At 36.2% G+C, this 18809-nt stretch overlaps 1 protein-coding gene across 1 annotated transcript in view; it reads left to right on the forward strand.

Moving 5' to 3' along the window:
• LOC150078678 (sodium-coupled neutral amino acid transporter 7-like) overlaps positions 1-16474 on the forward strand; it is a 197634-nt gene extending 181160 nt beyond the window's left edge. The window contains exons 7-9 of the mRNA XM_090383493.1: positions 2556-2818; positions 9294-9493; positions 16290-16474. Coding sequence (XP_090239619.1) covers positions 2556-2818; positions 9294-9493; positions 16290-16474 — 648 coding nt within the window. The remainder of the gene's footprint in view (positions 1-2555; positions 2819-9293; positions 9494-16289) is intronic.
• The last annotated feature ends 2335 nt before the right edge of the window (positions 16475-18809 follow it).

Genomic DNA, 18809 nt, shown 5'->3' on the forward strand with positions numbered 1-18809 from the left:
AGATCACTGAAGAGTTCAGCACTGACATCAAGATGCAATTTGGCCTAGACCATGCAAGATCCACGGATTACATTAGGGAAATCCAAACGGCCAAAACTACCAGATGAAGATTGATGAAGAGATGGAAGCCATGACAGAGGGAGAGACCTACAAATATGTGGGGGATGATGCCGACTCAACAGCTAGAATACAAAGAAAGCAAGGCCCACCTCACTGAAAAATACCATCAGAGACTGAGAAGCCTGCTGAAATCACAGCTGAATGGCAGGAACATGCTCAGAGCCATAAACACCTACATAGTCCCAGTACTAACATACACCTTTGGAATCACAGATTGGGCCAACACTGAGCTGGAGGAGATTGAGATCAACCAGGACAATGACGACAAAGACCACTAACAGTGACTAACAACACCCGAAGTTGGCCACTGAGAGACTGATCTTAGCCTGGAAAGAAGGAGGGAGCAGTTTGACAGACCTCATTGAACAAGAGAAGAAAGGCATTTAAGAACCTGCAGGATTACTTCCAGGAAAACATAGCACCGATCTACCAAACCATAAGAAAGACAAATGGCACACACTGCTCAACCTTAACAAGGAGACGCCACTCACACAGACAGAAGAAACAAAGACAGAAAGATGGGTAAAGAAGACACTCCATGGCAGACACTATAATGGCCTCCATCAAAACTACATAGATAAGATAGCTTTCAATATATGGCTCACAAATGTCGAAGATGCCACCAGAAACAATCCAGCATTATCACCTAGATGGAGTACATTCATTGATATGACCAAGTTGCCAGGATATATCAGAAGCTAGTGCAAACACACAGCTGATCAAAGAAAGTGTACTGTACTGCAAGTACAAACCTCAGGCTGTACTAGAGACCTCTACTCACAGACTGTACTGGGACTGTGCCATAATAATGGAGAAGACAATTCCACACAACAGACCAGACATAACCCTCATCAACAAGAAGGAAAAGGCTACCTACCTGATCAACACAGCAGTTCCCCAACACAGAAACCTCCAGAAAACCTATCAGGAAGAGATCAGGAAGTACGCAGACCTAAGACAAGAAGTCCAAGAAATGTGGTGCCTGCAACAAGTAATGACCATCCAGATCACCCCTGTCAACTACCAGCATGGTGCCAAAAAGCCTCCATAAGAACCTAGCAGCAATAGGCCTCCCAGAGGACACTTACATGGAACTCCAGAAAGCCACTGGAGTTCCATGTAAGAACACTCCTGAACACTTGCAGAATAGTAAAAGAGTTCCTAAACTAACAGTGATAATAATAGTAACTGGACACACAACCAATGACCTCATGCACTTAGTACCAATACTTGTCAAGGGGGGGCAGAAAAAATCCCATAAAGGAGAAAAAGTAAAAAAATAAATAATAATATTGTAGATTCCCGATTATCCGGGGGTAGTTTAACCAGGTTACAGATTAACCAGGGACTAAAAAAAATTGACTTAAATGCCTTTAAAAAAATCAGTTATAGTACCTACTTACAATAATTTATTTTTAAATTTATATGTTTTTAAAAAAATATGATGGGAATATTTTTGTAAAATACTTGCCACCAAATGTGACCGTTAATGCAACCAATGGATCAAGGGGTGATTCAAAATTTTAAAGAAATTTATGAAAAATACCTGTTACATAAATTAATCAAGGAAAGTAATTCATTGTCATTTTGAAAACAGTATTGGATGCACTTGATTAAATTTCAGTATTGTCAACATCGATCAAAAGCATCACAAATTCTTTTCAGAAAATATTACATGTACCTGCAAAAGACAGAGTTCTTAATGATGAGACTATTAATGATGTATTATATGACTTAAGATAGACTGATGGTTTTGAAATTTTAGATGAAAAAGCAGTTGTTGAAATGTGACGATGAAATAGTATATAGGGTTATGAATTAAAAAAATCCACAGAGGGACCAAGACTTCGAAACTCTGCTTGACTATGCAGAGCAAGATGTTGTTCTTGCTGACAAGATGATGTTGCATAATTTACATCCTGCCATTTGTAGGAAGGTCAATGATGCAAAGAAATAAACTTCTCTACTTTCATTTTTCAATAAATAATAGAACATATGAATATATGTATGTACACAATTTTTTTTTTTTATATTAGATGCATATTGTTCATAATCCCGATTATCTGGGGAAATTAATTTCCCAACCTCCCCAGTTAATTGGGAGTCTGCTGTATTTGTATATGGCCGCCGAATTTAACTAAAATAATAAACCAGATACATATTTTAATATCTCTAAAAATTACTGTAATGAAAAAAGAAGATTGCGGTTCTAATACTCGAGTATTATGACTACTTTTGGATTTTCTCATGCATATATATGATGTTTGGATGGAGATATAATTTGTCACACATTAGTTCCCTTCCTTTTTATATTAAGTAAACTATATATGTATACATCACATAGCTTTCTACAGTGAAGGTCTCTAATAAAACTGTAATTAGAATATTATTATCTAAACACTGTCCTAATTTTTAATTATTGGTTTTAAATGTAGACACATGAAGTTGTAGTGCCAGTGTATTCCTGCATGAAAAATCGAACTTTAGGAGATTTTGCAAAGACTACTTTTCTGGCTATGGGATTCTTGTTTTTAATCTACTGCATGGCAGGAAGTTTTGGATATTTGACATTTGGTTCCTTAGTTGCACCTGATATAATGCAGCAATATGATGCTACTGATCCTGTAGTCCTTATAGGAATTGGTGCTTTAGTTGTGAAAATGGTCACTACATATCCTCCTCTTTTGTTATGTGGAAGGTAAGAAACCTTAGTAGTTTATTAACTTACATTTATATATTTAAAATGTTGCATTCTTGTACAGGCAAAAAAATCCACATTCTACTATAGTTTTCTTATTTGCATCTAGAATAATTAAAATTAGACTTATGTGGAAGTTAAGTGGAAGAAGTATTACAGCAGGGTGGTGCAAATGCATGCCTGTGGGACTCTCAAGGCACATAGATTTGTTTCATGGTTTGAAATTAACACATTAATTTATGATATGGTGATGTAGATTTAGTATGATGTTAGTATTAATAGTTCAGAAGATGACCTACAGACAGCAGTTAATGAACTGAATAAAATAGACAAAAAATATGAGATGAATATCTCCACCTCAAAAATAAAATCAATGGGATTACATGGAAAAAAAAACACACAGAGTCAAAATTATTATTGATGACAAAGTAATAGAACAAATATCTGATTTCACCTATTTGGGAAATTTAATATCAAATGAAGGGAAAGACATCCACGTTGAACTACAAAAATATAATAAAATGAATGGAATGATTAGCATTAGTAGAGGCATACGATGCAAGAAAGAAAGCTTATGCAGCATCGGCCAAAAAAAAAAACCTCCCATTTCACCCCTTCATTCGTTCCAAATGCCTTTCCAGCTCAGCCTTAAATTTATTTGGGCTATTAGTTTCCACAACAAAAGATGGAAGTCTGTTCCACCAATTAACTACCTACTGGCCAAAGGCAAATTTCCACACATCTATTCTACAACTGTCTTTCTTCAATTTGAAACTGTGCCCTGTCAGGTTCTTAGTCCAAGCAAGAGGAAGAATCCCATCAGCATTCAGCTTGCTCAACCTATTCAAGGCCTCATACACCTCAATCAAATCACCTCGCAGGTGCCTACTCTCCAGGCACTGAAATTTGCAGAACTTAAGCCTTTCTTGGTAAGAGCACCCCTTTGTTCCCCTCATCAATCATGTTGCCCTTCTTTGTACTCATTCTAGCAACTCTACATCCTTCCTAAAATGAGGCCTCCAGACCTGTACACAGTACTCTAGGTGTGGTCTGACTATTGCATTGTATAATGAGGTAATCATCTCCCTGTCCCTGCTAGCAAAATTCCTATATATCATTGACAAGACTCCATGACCTGCTCTGGCAGCCCATCTGCACTGCTCAACGAACTTCATATTTGACTGCACAATTACCCCCAGATCTTTTTCACTTTCCACTTCCCTGAGTGTAGTACCACAGTTGGTACATTTCTCTTCAGTTATTGCTACCCATATTCAGTACTTTGCATTTGCCAATGTTAAACTTCAGTTGCCACTTCTCAGTCTATTTGCCCAACTTATCTAGATCCAGTTGGAGTAGCATACTGTTTTTCCTGTCGTTAACAACCCTGCCAACCTTTGTATCATCTGCAAACTTGGACATTAAGCATGATATACCTTCATCAATATCATTGATAAATATACAAAACAACAATGGGTCCAACACCGAACCCTGGGGAACTCCACTAATAACATTTGTCTACGAAGAGCAGTGTCCATTGATTACCACTCTCTGTCATTTCCCACTCAATCATCCCCTTATCCATTGTAGCAACTTACCCTTAATGCCATACCTCTCCAATTTGTACAGAAGTCTTCCATTAAACGGCACTTTGGAAAACAAATGACAACAGAAACAAAATTACGATTACACAACGTTACTTCAAAATTAACCCTCTTAAGTTGTGACACCTGGGTAATAAATAAGAAAGATGCACAAAAACTAAAAGTAGAACAAATGAGATTTTTAAGACCATTATTAGGCTTTACCATCAAAGGAATTCAGATATTTGTGAGAAATTTAAAGTAGATAATATAGTAGATGACATAAAACAGTATTAAAAAAACATGGATTGGTCACACAGAAAGAATGAACCCAAATTGGATCCCAAAATTAGCATTTAACTACAAACCTACAGGCAAGAGAGATGTGGGCTAACCGAGACAACGATGGTGAGATCAAGACCACCTCCAAGAGCCATAATGGAACAGGTCTTAAAAGACCTAAGCCGGATCATATCATGATGATGATGATGATTAGTATTAATATTAGTACAGGTAACCCCTGCTTAATGCTGATAATTCGTTCCGGAAAAACAGAGCGCTAAGTGAATCCGTGCTAAGCGAGCGCCGCATTCCCATAAGGTAACATATGTATTTGTAAGTTGTGGTCAGTGCCATAGAATATTTCCTAATCAATAATAAACGGTAGTGAAAAGATGCACAAATTTCGGTCAAAATATTTAATATTCAAATATTTGTACATATAAAATATTCTGCATTATACGTATATAATTATGTGGTAACTACTTATGGTACGTATCAAAATTAAACTTAAAATCATGAATTTAATTTTATCAAGAAAAAATGTGTCGATTTTGGGTTGAACTTTGGCCCTCTTCCAAAATAAACTAAAAGGGGTATTAATTTTAAATCCCCTGCAGCGTTACCACCCAACAATAAAGTCAACCGACCCTTCCCCGCTTTGAAACCTGGCATGTTTTTTTTTTTTTTTTTTCTTTCAATATGAAACTTCTTTTAGGCATTCGTTTCCACAAAAGTCCTGCTTCATATATGTTAAAAACTTGTTGAGAAGTATAATACATAATACCCCTCTTCAATAATTTTAACAAGTTCTTTTTTGAAAGTTTCGGCTCCTTCATCTGCACTTGCGGCTTCTCCTTGGATTTTAAATCTATTCAACCAGCTCTTACCAGTTTTAAATGGTTCCACATTTTTTTTTTTTTTTAGGTGAGTTTTCTTCAGATCATCATATTGGCTAATCTCTCTCTCTCTCTCTTTTATAATATTTAACTTAACTGAATTCTGCATTGGATATTATCTTCAATGAAATTAGTTAAAGTCTTTCCATTTCAATCCTAATAGTCGGCCTAGCCCTAGTTGCTTGCAGTGGAACAGCTATCTTTCCTGCTGCTAAAATTAATTCTTTATTTTTTTATAATTGTTCTTACAGTTAAACTTGCAAGTCCTAAATTATGGCACACATCCGCTTGTCGTTGACTGGAATCGATTCGCTTCAAAACGTCTAATTTAATTTTCAAATTCAGTCTTTTTCTTATGCAGAATTTATAGTCTTCGTACTGCACCCAGACATTGTTGCTTTTTCATTCTTATCGGCCATTATTAACTCTTCGAAAATGTAACTGCGTTGGTTGCATTAATTACGATACAATGTTCAAGTAAACTGTCTGTTACGCACGTCTATTACTGTACTGAGTGATGACTAGACTTCGGATAAATGCATATAATGCAAATATTACAAGCAATATACTTGATCATTTTTTAAAATGTTGATCTCAGAACTACGTAACAAATCACTGTACTGCAATTAATTTAGCGTGTGAGAAAATTTCACTGAGTGTGGGAAAATTTCTCAAGTCGGCGTGGGGAACGTTTTAATGCTGTTTTGGTATTCATTTTCAAGCTATCGACTCCATCAAATGAAACAATTTCGTTAAATATGACAAAGATGCAATCTGTAAAAGAGCGTTATAGTGATCTGTGACAGCGTTATAGTCAGATACGGGTTATAATATAAGAACATCGTTATAGCGAATCAGCGTAAAGTGAACCACGTTATAACGGGGCATGCTGTAGTTGAAAATGATGCAAGAAAGCAAGCTTATATGGCTTTAACCAAAAAACAACAGTTTTCCCATATCACTTGTCCTCCCCTCTAACAGTTTGTCTAATTCTCCCTTGAATTTATTCAAACAATAAACTACCTGCTGACTGAAGGCAAATATCCGCACATCTATCCTCAAACTATCTGCCTTCAATTTGAATTTATACCTGTCATGTGTATAGACTGAGCAAGAGGAAGGATGCCATCAGCATTCAGCTTACTCAATCCATTCAGATCTCTTCACAAGTGCCTAGTTTCCAGGTGCTGCAATTTGCAGAATTGAAGCCTTTCTTGGTAAGAGCACCCTTTCTCCCTCCTCACTAATCTCATTGCTCTTTTCTGGACCCATTCCAACAGATCCACGTCTTTCCAAAAATGTGGCCACCAGACCTGTATGTAATCTTAAGATGTGGCCTAACTCTTCCCTTGTACAATGAGTACAATATGTTTTGCTTTATATGTCCATTATCATCATGTACTTTTAGTTGCATTGGAAAACTGAACTTGCTTTGTGACAGTTTTTGTGAAGCAACTATAAATACTATATTTGTGCTAGTTGTTTCCAGACTACTGTGGCAAACTGATATATAGTTATTTTGTTAAAGGTCAGTTGCACAAGATATCCTGATATGGCCCTCAGTGGCTTCCTCACATCTCACTTTGACCTTTTGGTATGGATCATTTTCACAGTCATGTATTACTGGAAAGAAGATATAAAACACTAATCGTTAGATCAATTTATCTTAAAATACCATTTTTTTCAAACAACCTTGTGTCCCTGAATAAACTATACAACCTTTTTTAAAACATTAAAAAATTTACATAAAGTTTTTTTTTTCCTTTGAAGGAAGTAATGAGAATTTAAGTAAACTTTTTTTAAGTATACAAAATAAGTAAATATGCAGCAGTTCGTCCTAAACCACATCATTAGCATTAGCATTAGTAGAGGCATTTGATGCAAGAAAGCAAGCTTATGCAGCATCAGCCAAAAAAAAAAAAAAAAAGTAACATAAATAAATAAAAATAACCACTTCCACTTCACCCCTCTGTTCGTTCGAAATACCTGTCCAGCTGAGCCTTAAACTTATTTAGGCTATCAACTTCCACGACAAGGGATGGAAGTCTGTTCCACCCACCAACCACCCGCTGGCTAAAGGCAAATTTTCGCACATCTATCCTACATCTGTCTTTCCTCAATTTGAATTTATGCCCTCTCAGGTGATTTTTCTGAGCTAGAGGAAGAATCCCATCAGCATTGAGCATGCTCAAACCATTCAAGGCTTTGTACACCTCTATCAGATCACCCCGCTGGTGCCTAGTTTCCAGACACTGTAATTTGCAAAACTTAAGCCTTTCTTCGTAAGAGAACCCCTTTGTCCCATTCACCAATCTAGTTGCCCTTCTCTGTACTCGTTCCAGCAGCTCTACATCCTTCCTGAAATGAGGCCTCCAGGCCTGTATACAGTACTCTAGGTGTGGCCTGACCATTGCCTTATACAAGGGAATAATCACCTCCTTATCCCTGCTAGAAAAATTCCTATATATCATTGACAATACACCATGAGCTACTCTTGCAGCTCGTCTGCACTGCTCAGAGAACTTCATATCTGCCTGCACCACCACCCCCAGGTCCCTTTCATTCTCTACCACTGTCAGTGTAGTACCACTGTCAGTGTAGTACCACAGAGTTGATACGTTGCTCTGGGGTTGCTGTTTCCCATATGTAGTACTTTACATTTGTCAATGTTAAACTTCATTTGCCACCTCGAAGCCCATCTGCTCAACCTTTCCAAATCCTGTTGCAGCAGCATAGTGTCAGTAGTGTCCTTGACAACCCTGCCAACCTTCGTATCGTCTGCAAACTTGGACATTAAGCCTGATATACCATCATCAATATCATTTATAAATACAGAAAACAATAAAGGCCCCAATACTGAACCCTGAGGGACTCCACTAATAACATTAGTCCACGATGAGCAGTGTCCATTGATTACCACTCTCTGTCTTCTCCCCCTCAACCACCCCTTTATCCATAGCAGCAACTTGCCTCCAATGCCACACTGCTCCAATTTGTACAGCAGTCTTCCATGTGCAACAGTATCAAAAGCCTTTCTAAGATCCAAGTATATAATATCAAAGTTATTCCCTGCATCCAGTTCTTTTGTGACTGCATCATAGTATCCAATCAAATTGGTCAGGCAAGACTTCCCCTTAACAAAACCATGCTGTGTCCTAGCTATAACTGAAGTCTTGTCTAGATGATCCTGCAGTGCTTCTTTCACCAGTGCCTCCATTAATTTTCCGGGAACAGAAGTTAAACTCACAGGTCTATAATTACTTGTGTCAGCCTTTGATCCCCCTTTGTGAATTGGGGTCACATTTGCACATCTCCAGTCAATGGGTACCTCCCCTGAGTCCAAGGAAGCTCTCATAATTATGGCTAAGGGTTTGCTTACCTCCTTTGCTGATCATACTATGTTTATTATTTCTAGTTGAAACCATTTTAACTCTACATAGAATTAAAATGAAACTATAAAAATTGTGTACAAATATATTCAATAAAACTATTAAGTTTTATTGAATTAAGTTAAAATTTAGTTTTAACATCTATCAAACTAATTCTATCTAAGAAAGTACATTTAATCAGTCAGCCATTGACCCCTAGCTGAACTAATAAAATACATTGTATAATTTCTTTAATATAGACATTTGTAATTTAATGTAATGTGCTTTGAATAATTCTGGCATTATATATTAATATTAGCCTATTTTTAAAATGTTTAACCAACAGAGGAGCACTGGATGGACTGTATGCAGAATTCTCCAAACTTTCAACTGATCAGTTCATATATGGTGAGAGGAGACGCAGGATTTCAATCACAACTGCATGGTTTATCACTAGTGTTTTGCTTTCTATTTTCACTCCAAACATTGGTGTTGTCATTGAACTTTTGGGATGTCTGGCATCTGTCAACATTTTTGTCTTCCCAGGTAAGAGTACAGTTTTTTCTGCCTTATATTTGCATAACCTAAAGCGGTTTATATAAAAAGAGGATTACATTTGATTGGGTAGGGGAGAATAACATCTGTATCTATTAGAATAAATTGTAACCTTAGATCAGAGGTACTCAAACCATGGCCTGCAGGTGGTCCACTCCTTCACACTGCATGGTCTGCAGCCATGTAGGCAGTCTTCAAGTGTCATGCATCCTGCAAGTTTAAAATTGGTGTGTCATAAAATATAGTTTCACGTTGACTTTTGAAAATATTCATTTTTAATAATATTAAATTTTTTTATATTGCTTTCTCATGTTTTATGCATTTTCCTTGGAACTTAGAACATTATTATAACCACATAATAATAATAATAGTACAATAATAGTTATTAGTATTATGCAATAATTGTTGGATTTTCATATTTAATTATTAAATGTAAATACAAATGGATATAACAAAAATTAAATTGTTATTTTATTTAGACACAATAGCAGGAGTACATGATAAGAGCCTTATTAATCAAATTATGCAGGGCTCATGGGGAAGAATGCTCTTAACATAGTCTGTGCTTATTATAGGAGAGACTGATTTTACAGAGATGAGATGAACTTATATTTGGGTGCAAGAATATTTTTCTGATGCAGTCGAGAATATTGCTGTCTTGGTGGGGGGGGGATACACAGACAAACAGTTTAATAGTAGCTGCACAGAAATGAAATTGATTCCTGTACTGTTTCTACTGGGACATGCAGTAGTCGGGAAAACACATTGTGCAGGATTACGAGGGCTGTTTGGGATCCTCACGAGAAAAAGAAACAAAGGTTGTGAGGATTACTAAGAGCAAAAACAGGCACGTATAAAAAAAATGCTAGGAGTACAGTAAATAAATCTGATAAGTTTTAAGTATTGGTTAAGTCATCAAATATGGACACCACCTGGATATCAATAACATGGTGCTACTTAGACATAGGGGATGCAGAATTTAAATGCAGTAAGTACAGTATTTACAGAGGGAACATACAGGAAGGGAGGAGAAGCTATACTCTTGGTTAAAAAAGCACATAGAATTAAGGCAATTCACCCAGTCAACATGGGCGACCAGTAAAATGTTGAGCCAGTGTGTTGCAACATAAGCACGAGAAAACAAAAATGAGAGTAGGAGAATGTTATAAGTCAAATCATTGTGATCAGTATAATGAACTGCTAATATAGACAGATAGAGTGGGCCAGTAAATCAGAAGGTATTATAAGGAACTTTAACTTTGCAGATGATATAGATTGGAACTTGTGGTTTAGTCACTCACAGTAGCAGAACTTTTTTGGATTTACTAGATGATTGTTTTCTATACCAGAAAACTAGACAGGCGACGTGAGAAAACAATACTTAGATTAGGAAACATTGAAATAGATTAATATGTTTATATTAATTTATTTAATTTTTTCTGAGAAAAAGGAAAACTATTTTTTGATTGATAATGGAGAAATATGTAGACAAAATATAGAAATGGCAATTTAACATGTAAAGATAAATTGAATGTCAAAATTTTCTGTACCTGATAAAACTATCTAGGTACAGTTTCTTTTATTTTTGTTAAGTGACAATAGCTTACTACTTCTTGAGTATAAAAATAAAGGCTTAACAACTGTATTATTGTTAGTGATCACTTTTTCTAGTAAATAATGAGTAAATCTGTAATATAATAACTTATACTTAGTTGCAGGGCCATCTTTTCCATTAGGCACTTCATCACTGTGATATGTTATAGGCACTATGCCTACGAAGTTTTTAGGACCTTCAAAAAAAACAGACTGAAAAAATATATAATTTAAATAGAATTCAATGATTTTATTTCAACAATAAAATTCTACACATAATTTTTAAACACAGATTTAGAAATTTGAAAACAGAAAAAGCTGAAGAAAGATAAATTTTCAGCTTTTTCTGTTAGCAAAAGCATTAGCACCGTCATCAAAGTTTGCAGTGCAAGTTAGTGCTGGAATAAGTGTTGTGGTATAACTCCAGATTTATAAAAACACTTTCAAATTTTTTAAAAAGCAAAAAATTTGATTTAATGCAAGGGCATTTTAATGTTTGAAATAATGTTGTCAGGCCTTGGAATGAATAATACTTAGGGCCTATGAATACTAAACGAAGAGTATCTAGACCCTGTGAATGCCAAAAAAATGGCTCAGCTTGTATTACATGCAATTTATTTCCTGGGATAACATATATTAGTAAAGTTTTTTTGTAATAGAACACATTTTACCACATATCACAGAATTATCATAGCAATATGTACATTATCACTCAATGTGTAACAATTTTGATTCAGGAGAGGTCCCCCCCCCCCATGGACTGGAAATGTGAAAATGTATCTTCCGCATCACAAAAGGGGATCAAAGGTGACATGACTAATAAACAGACCTGTTAACTTGAATTCTGTTCCAGGAAAAATAATGGAGTCACTGGTTAAAGAAGTAACGCAGTTATACTGCAGACACAGAATGATTTCTGTTAAGGTACAATCTTCTCTGATTGGATACTGTGACACAGTAACAAAGGAACTGAATAAAAAAATAATAATAATAATAAATTTTGACATCATATACAGTAGAGTCCCAGTTATCCGAGGTAATGTGGACTGAGGGAACCTCGGATAATCAAAAACTTGGATAACACGGGAGGTTTGGTAAATTATTATTAAATAAACTGGATTTGAATACATTAATGTGATGATGTACACTCTTTTTTTTAGGTTAGACCTACTTATTGAACATAATGACTTTTAAATTATACAATAAAACACTTAATTTTATTTACAACTGTTTTATTACAAAAATTAAAATAAAATAGTACATATATAAAAATTACAAGTCAAGACAAGAAAAATTTACACTTATAGTAGTTAGCACTACACCTTAATATCATATAAAAAATTCCTTAACGGGTTTCTGTTAACAGGCAAACATTTCAATTTTTAAAGCATTTTTCAGGGGTTCTTTGACTTTCCAATGAGAGTTAGTTTAAGCTTATGCCCCCTCCCCCCTCCAGGCTGCAATGTGACTGGCAAGAGATCTGGTAGTGGTGGCATCCAAGGTGACTTCCCAAAGGGTTCAATTGAAGGTAGGTAGATTATTGGGATGGTTTAGAACAACAAAGCCACTGTTGGTCAAAAACTCTTCCATGTGTTGTCCATTTTTGGATCCCCTGCATTCTGGGGTCTCGCGCCACAGAGATGAGCGGCAGTTCAAGTCAGCGAAGACAAGTATCCTGGCTCCATGCAGTTTGGTGAGTACATGTTGCAAGTACTGTGATGCAGGGAGAATATATCCTCGCCCAGATGACAGTACAAGGATATCACATACAATTCTCCCAGTGACAATATTATGTGTGCACAGGATGCCCATTCAGAACACACAGATGGGTGATCTTTGTCACTGTTATATTAGGGTTTCTCACCACTACAGCTGCCTGGGGGGGGTCACTCTATCCACCTGGACAATCTTGTAATTGAACGGGTATCCTCGTACAGCCCTGGTGCAGGTGTAAGATTCTTTTAGCAGTATGATGTCAAGATTTCCTTCCTCTGCCTTTTGCCTAATCTGTCCCGCAATGGCAATGGCCCGCTACGTGTTTAGCTGGAGAAATTTAATGCAGTTTGTGTTGTATCTTTTAGGAAGAGTTCCCATAGTGGATCTTTAGTTGTTGTGTGCCTTTCCTTTTTCTCTTATGTAGACAGGGCATTTGCTGTCTCTGAGTGAATGTGTGTGAGGAGTTTCTGCCACTTAGCACAAACTGGATCGTTTGCTTTGTTTGGGCAGTTTGCGAAGTTGTGCCCCTTCTCAGCACAATGTCCGCATGTTGCTTCTTGTTGGGTGCATGTGCCAGAAACATTTTGGGACCACGATGTGCTCCTTGTACCAGTGGGAACTTCAATTTATGTATATTCTTGTCTGTTTTGTGATCTCCTGCCAGGCCTCAGGGGCCAGTCTGAGTACTCAGTTTGAAGAGCCACCATTTCTGCTCTTAGGTTGGAATTTCGGCATTATAAGGCTGGTAGGATCTCTGTCAGGTAGTGCCTGTACACTTCTTCACATATGAAGGAAGGGCTGAGGTCGTTGTCAATGTCCAAAATGACTATAGAGGGGCCTTTCTCCTCCAGGCGGTTCAGCTGAGAGCCCGAGATGGGGATCCTGGAGTTTCTCATAATGAGATTTGCATCGTCCTTTGTTTCAGTTTCGATGATGACCCCTGTATTCCGCATATTTCTAATAGATCTGATCTTGGCAGATCTGAAGTCTTGGGTCAGGGAGTCGATCACCGTTTTCTTTACTTCTTCACTAGTTTTGTGAGTGTTATTTGTGATGGGTTTAAGAACCACTAGATGTGGCTTTGGAAGTAGTGTCTTCCTAGGAGTAGGCTTGGAAGTGGTGGTTATAGTTGTAGTTGTGGTTTTGTTCCTCAGCACCTCTGAATAGGTCAGGGTGTGCTGTGGCATTTCACTTGCCCCACTTTGAAGGTATGCCTCTAACTTGGCAGTAACCCTTGTATTCTACGTGTGTCTTATATAGAATGGTCTCCAGCTTGGAGCCATGTGGTCACTCTGTTGTTCTGTTCTTTCAGGTCTTCCAGTGTGTGCCTGAGGACGAGCATCTGGACTGGCACAGGGCCATCTGGAAGCGTTGGGTCCAAGGTGTACACTTCTCTGATAGTTTCAACCTGTTGACTTTGTTCTGGTTGTTTCTTATCGGGGGTCAGATTGAGACCTGGTTTTCATACCTGTTTTAAGACCTGATTGCCTCTTATTACGTTTTTTAGAGAGCAGGGCTGGTTTCTGTTCATCAACGCTATCTCTTGGGTCGTCGATCAGTATAGTTTCGGGCACTTTCTCAATGTTTTCTTCCATTTGGGTGAGATCTTCCGATGGCATATTGGTTGAGGTCGGAAAAACGGGGTTTCCGAATTAGCGGGATTCTTGTAGGGGATAAGAAAAGAGGGAACAAGTCCGTGCATTAATTAAGAGCTGCACAGCACTGTCGAAAATATGGGCTCTCCCCCGTAATCACATGAGGGGGGGGGAATAGCTAATTTAAAATTCATCGCAGAAGGACGCTGCTACTTCCTCTCGGGATTTTCGGGGGAGTAGAAAATAATGGTTAGGTCGGTTCTACAGCTAAAATTATAGGTTCGAAGATTCTGTCCATATAAAGTCTATAGCAGGTGGGGGGATCACAAAATATATGTTCTTATGTCAAAGTCCATCTGTTACCAGTATAGTTTGGTGGAGCACTCTTTCAGCTCAGTTTGGCACTAATTTGGGGCACCTCCCCAGTCAAGTGCAGTCTACCAGCGTGGCAACGACTTTATATTGGTGCCTCTTATGGCCCTGATGTCAGCCACATGGTCTGACAACAAAGGACACAGATGAGTAATGTTGATAAATTGCAAAAATCCCAGAAGATTAATTAAATTGTCTCACCTAGGGAGTCCTCAGATGTTATTCTTTCATTGTGGACACTTTGCTTGCTGATATAGACACTTTAAACACATAATTTAACACAATATCCAGGAGCACGAATAGTAATAGTAGTAATAACAATGGCAAATGATGCAAGAAAGCAAACTTATATATATATATATATATATATATTTTTTTTTTATGTGAACCCCAAACACGAGAGGTATTAGAACCTATAGTACTTAGTACCATGCTTAGATTGGAGGTTGAGAAGATGAAAGAAGATATCTGTTGACATTGGACTTGAACTTCTGTAGATTGTAATTTTCAGGAAATACGTATGAAGGAAGGTTGTTCCAGAAAACGGCAGTTGAATGAATAAATGAAGAAGATGAAAAGTTGGTTCTGTGGGTTTGAAGTTGGACAGTAAATGGATCTTGGCTGGTGGCGGCACGTGTTCGGACTGTTTTGAAAGAGAGAGCGGGAATTATAGAAGCCAATTCAGAAGAACAATGCCCATGGAAGTATCTGTAGAAGAGGTATGCAGCAGAAACAGTACGTCTATGAGAAAGCGAGTGGAGAGACTCTGTTAGAGAGTAATCATTAATTAACCTAATTGCCCTCTTCTGAATGGAATCAAGAAGCCTGAGAGAGGTTTTGAGGGCACCACCCCAGATGTGGGAACAATATTCCATGGTGGGGCAGATTTGCGATTTATACAGAGTGAGCAGCTGTCTGGAAGAAAAGTAACGCCGAGAGCAAAAGAGAAAACCAAGTTTTTTAGATGCAGAGGAAGCAATATTTGTAACGTGCTTGTGCCAAGAGAGATTAGAAGTCAGGGTAATCCCCAAAAGAGATATATCATTTTGTCTAGAAATCGGAGTGTCACTAAAGATAAGCATAGGAGCAGAAGAATCCTTTTTGCGAGATATAAGACAAGACTGAGTTTTAGAAGGGTTGAAATCAACTAAGTTGTCTTTGCCCCACTGGAGAATTACCTGAAGATCGGCATTTTTTTTTTTTTTTTTCATTTGCTGAGGTTAGTCATGTGAAAATCCTGAACTATAAACTGCACTATAGTGAATCCCATACTGATTGAAGCCGTATTATCCGAAGTATTGCTGTATTGCTAAAAATGGATATTTTCAAGTTACTGAGATACTTTATTTTGTGACACACTAATTTTAAACTGGAGGAGGGGATGTATAACAGTAAAGGCTGCCTACGTTTTCAGAGTTTGTTAGAGCGATAATTTTGTTTATTATTGTACTTTGCTAAGTTATTAAAGATTACTGTACTAGCATAAAAATATGCTTCTTCATTTATTTTAGGTATGTGCCTTATTTCTTTGGTTTTTAAAGAAGATCCTGACATAGAAGACTGGAAGAGTATTGTGCTTTTGGTTTTGGCCTTTGTAATGATTATTTTTGGTACATTTGTCTTTGGGGTTGTATTAATGCAGGTAATTGTTGATGTTAATATTGGTAAGGAAATCAGTCATGCTGTATGTTCCTGAGTGTTTATATATATATATATATATATATATATTTTTTTTTTTTTTTTTTTTATTTCATTTGCTGAGGTTAGTCATGTGAAAATCCTGAAGAAAGCTGATTTTGTGTCAAAGGAACCTGCACACACTACATTTTCGGCAAATTTCCGAGTTGTGCATCATGAAAAGAAAAGGGGGGAGATCTGACTTCAAGATGTGAATCAGTTGTATGAGACAAAATATGTGGTTTTTATAAACATTCATGAATTTTGCCTTTGGATTGTTTATTTTTTATACATGCTATCTTGTAGTTATGATCATTTCGTGGCCATCCTTGTGGTAAAAATATTTAAGGTTTTTAGAACATAGTTAAGTTTAATAAGTTTTAATGTATATTGTTATTTAACTTGTATTTTTATTATCTCTTACCAACAATTTAGAACTTTAACCTTTTTTTTGTAAAGAACCAGAGATTTTTTATTTTCTAATTAACTGATATTCATAACTTTTTTTTTTCCCAAAAAATTAGTATTCAAAGTATATTTTTCTATTAGCATTAGCCAATCATTTTATCACTTTAGAAAGACATAATTAATCAATAATATAGTTTAACTCTGTTTTCAAAAAATAGGTATATTTTATGAAATAATTCATGTCTTGTGAGTCATGTCTAGTATAAATTTTATTTTCAAAAGCAGCAGAAATATTCATTTCAAATCACTAAGAGTGAACTGTAAATCTTAAAGATAAATAAAGTGATTTGATTTTTTAAAGTTATTTCATGTCATTTACTTGTTGAAAATTAATTTCAATTGCAGCACAATAATTAAAGAAATTTGATTATATCAGATCTTGCGCATGCTGCTACCATATTGTCAGCTACAGCAAATAATATGAATCTAGACCAGTAAAATATACAAGCCCTTCATAAAATTTTTCCTAAAAAAAAACCTTAAATATAAGTTTCTACATTATACTGTTTTTGCTACTATTTTCCTGTTTCTTGCATTAAGATCATTTTCACAACACTGTTTATCAAATTGTTGTTTTATTGCTAAAAATATTTTTGAATTGTGTATTTTTCTGTAATATACTGTTAATTAATAATAAATACAAATCTCTACAGGAATATATAAAAGTGGCAAAATTCTTTTTTAACACACTACTGCAATGAAAAATCATTCATATGGCTGAGACTACCTTGTCTCTTCTGTTATTCAGTGAGTATAAAAATTTCTTCATTTATTTTAGGAATTTTCCTTATTGCCTTGATTTTGAAAGAAGATCCTGACATAGAAGACTGGAAGAGTATTGTGCTTTTGGTTTTGGCCTTTGTAATGATTATTTTTGGTACATTTGTCTTTGGGGTTGTATTAATGCAGGTAATTGTTGACATTGATATTGGTAAGGAAATCAGTCATGCTGTATGTTCCTGAGTGTATATATATACAATAAACCACCGCTATTCGCGGGGGTTACGTTCCTGAGAAATTTTGCGAATAACGAAAACGCGAATACTGAGTTATGGCTCCCATAGTAATATAGGGGTTCCGTTCAAAAGTATGAAATATATAAGAAAAACTAGTGTAAAATTTTGTCTATGTATGTATTATATGTGCCTTCATAATATGACTATGTACATAGACAGTACATAGTGAAATGCAAGCATATGGCATCGAAATGAAAATAAGAAACAACTTAATATTAAATGTAATAAAATGCCTTTGCTAGCAAAAAAACTTATCCCGCCAGTGCTATCACCAGTTTCGCTAAAGTGTTGATAAAGGAGTTTTGCATTTTCATGAATGATGAGTGAACTTAATGGAATTTTATTTTGAGTTCGGTCTTCTATCCACAGATTTAAAGATTTTTCCATTTTTTCTAATTTAACATCACGAGCTACACAGCAAATTTTTGAAGCAATTAGCGCGTTTTCACGGGCACTACGGTGGATTTTTTCTTTCGATTTTTTGATTGATCGTACCGTTGACTCACTGATTTTATAATGTTTTGCCACTGAGGAGACACTTTCACCATTAGAAATTTTATCTAATAACTCAATTTTATTTGCTAATGTCATGACCTTTGATATTTTCACATTTCTCGTGTTATTCGTAGCCATATTTTTGTACGGGTTAGAAACAACTTGTCCACAATAAAGTCACTTTCTTCCGTTAACACACTCGAAAAAGTCTGTTTTACACTGCAAAACGGTAGATTTATCATTTTTGTAAGCATATCAATTTATAAATTGATAAATTTATTCAATTTATAAGCATATAAATTAAAAGCAAATGACGAAACCTTCCATGACAAGCGCATAACACATACTGAACAAGGATTAGCGAGAAACATCCAT

This window comes from Mastigoproctus giganteus, chromosome 10 (genome assembly GCF_048544385.1).
Source record: "Mastigoproctus giganteus isolate SK-2022 chromosome 10, ASM4854438v1, whole genome shotgun sequence".
Taxonomy (NCBI): domain Eukaryota; kingdom Metazoa; phylum Arthropoda; class Arachnida; order Uropygi; family Thelyphonidae; genus Mastigoproctus; species Mastigoproctus giganteus.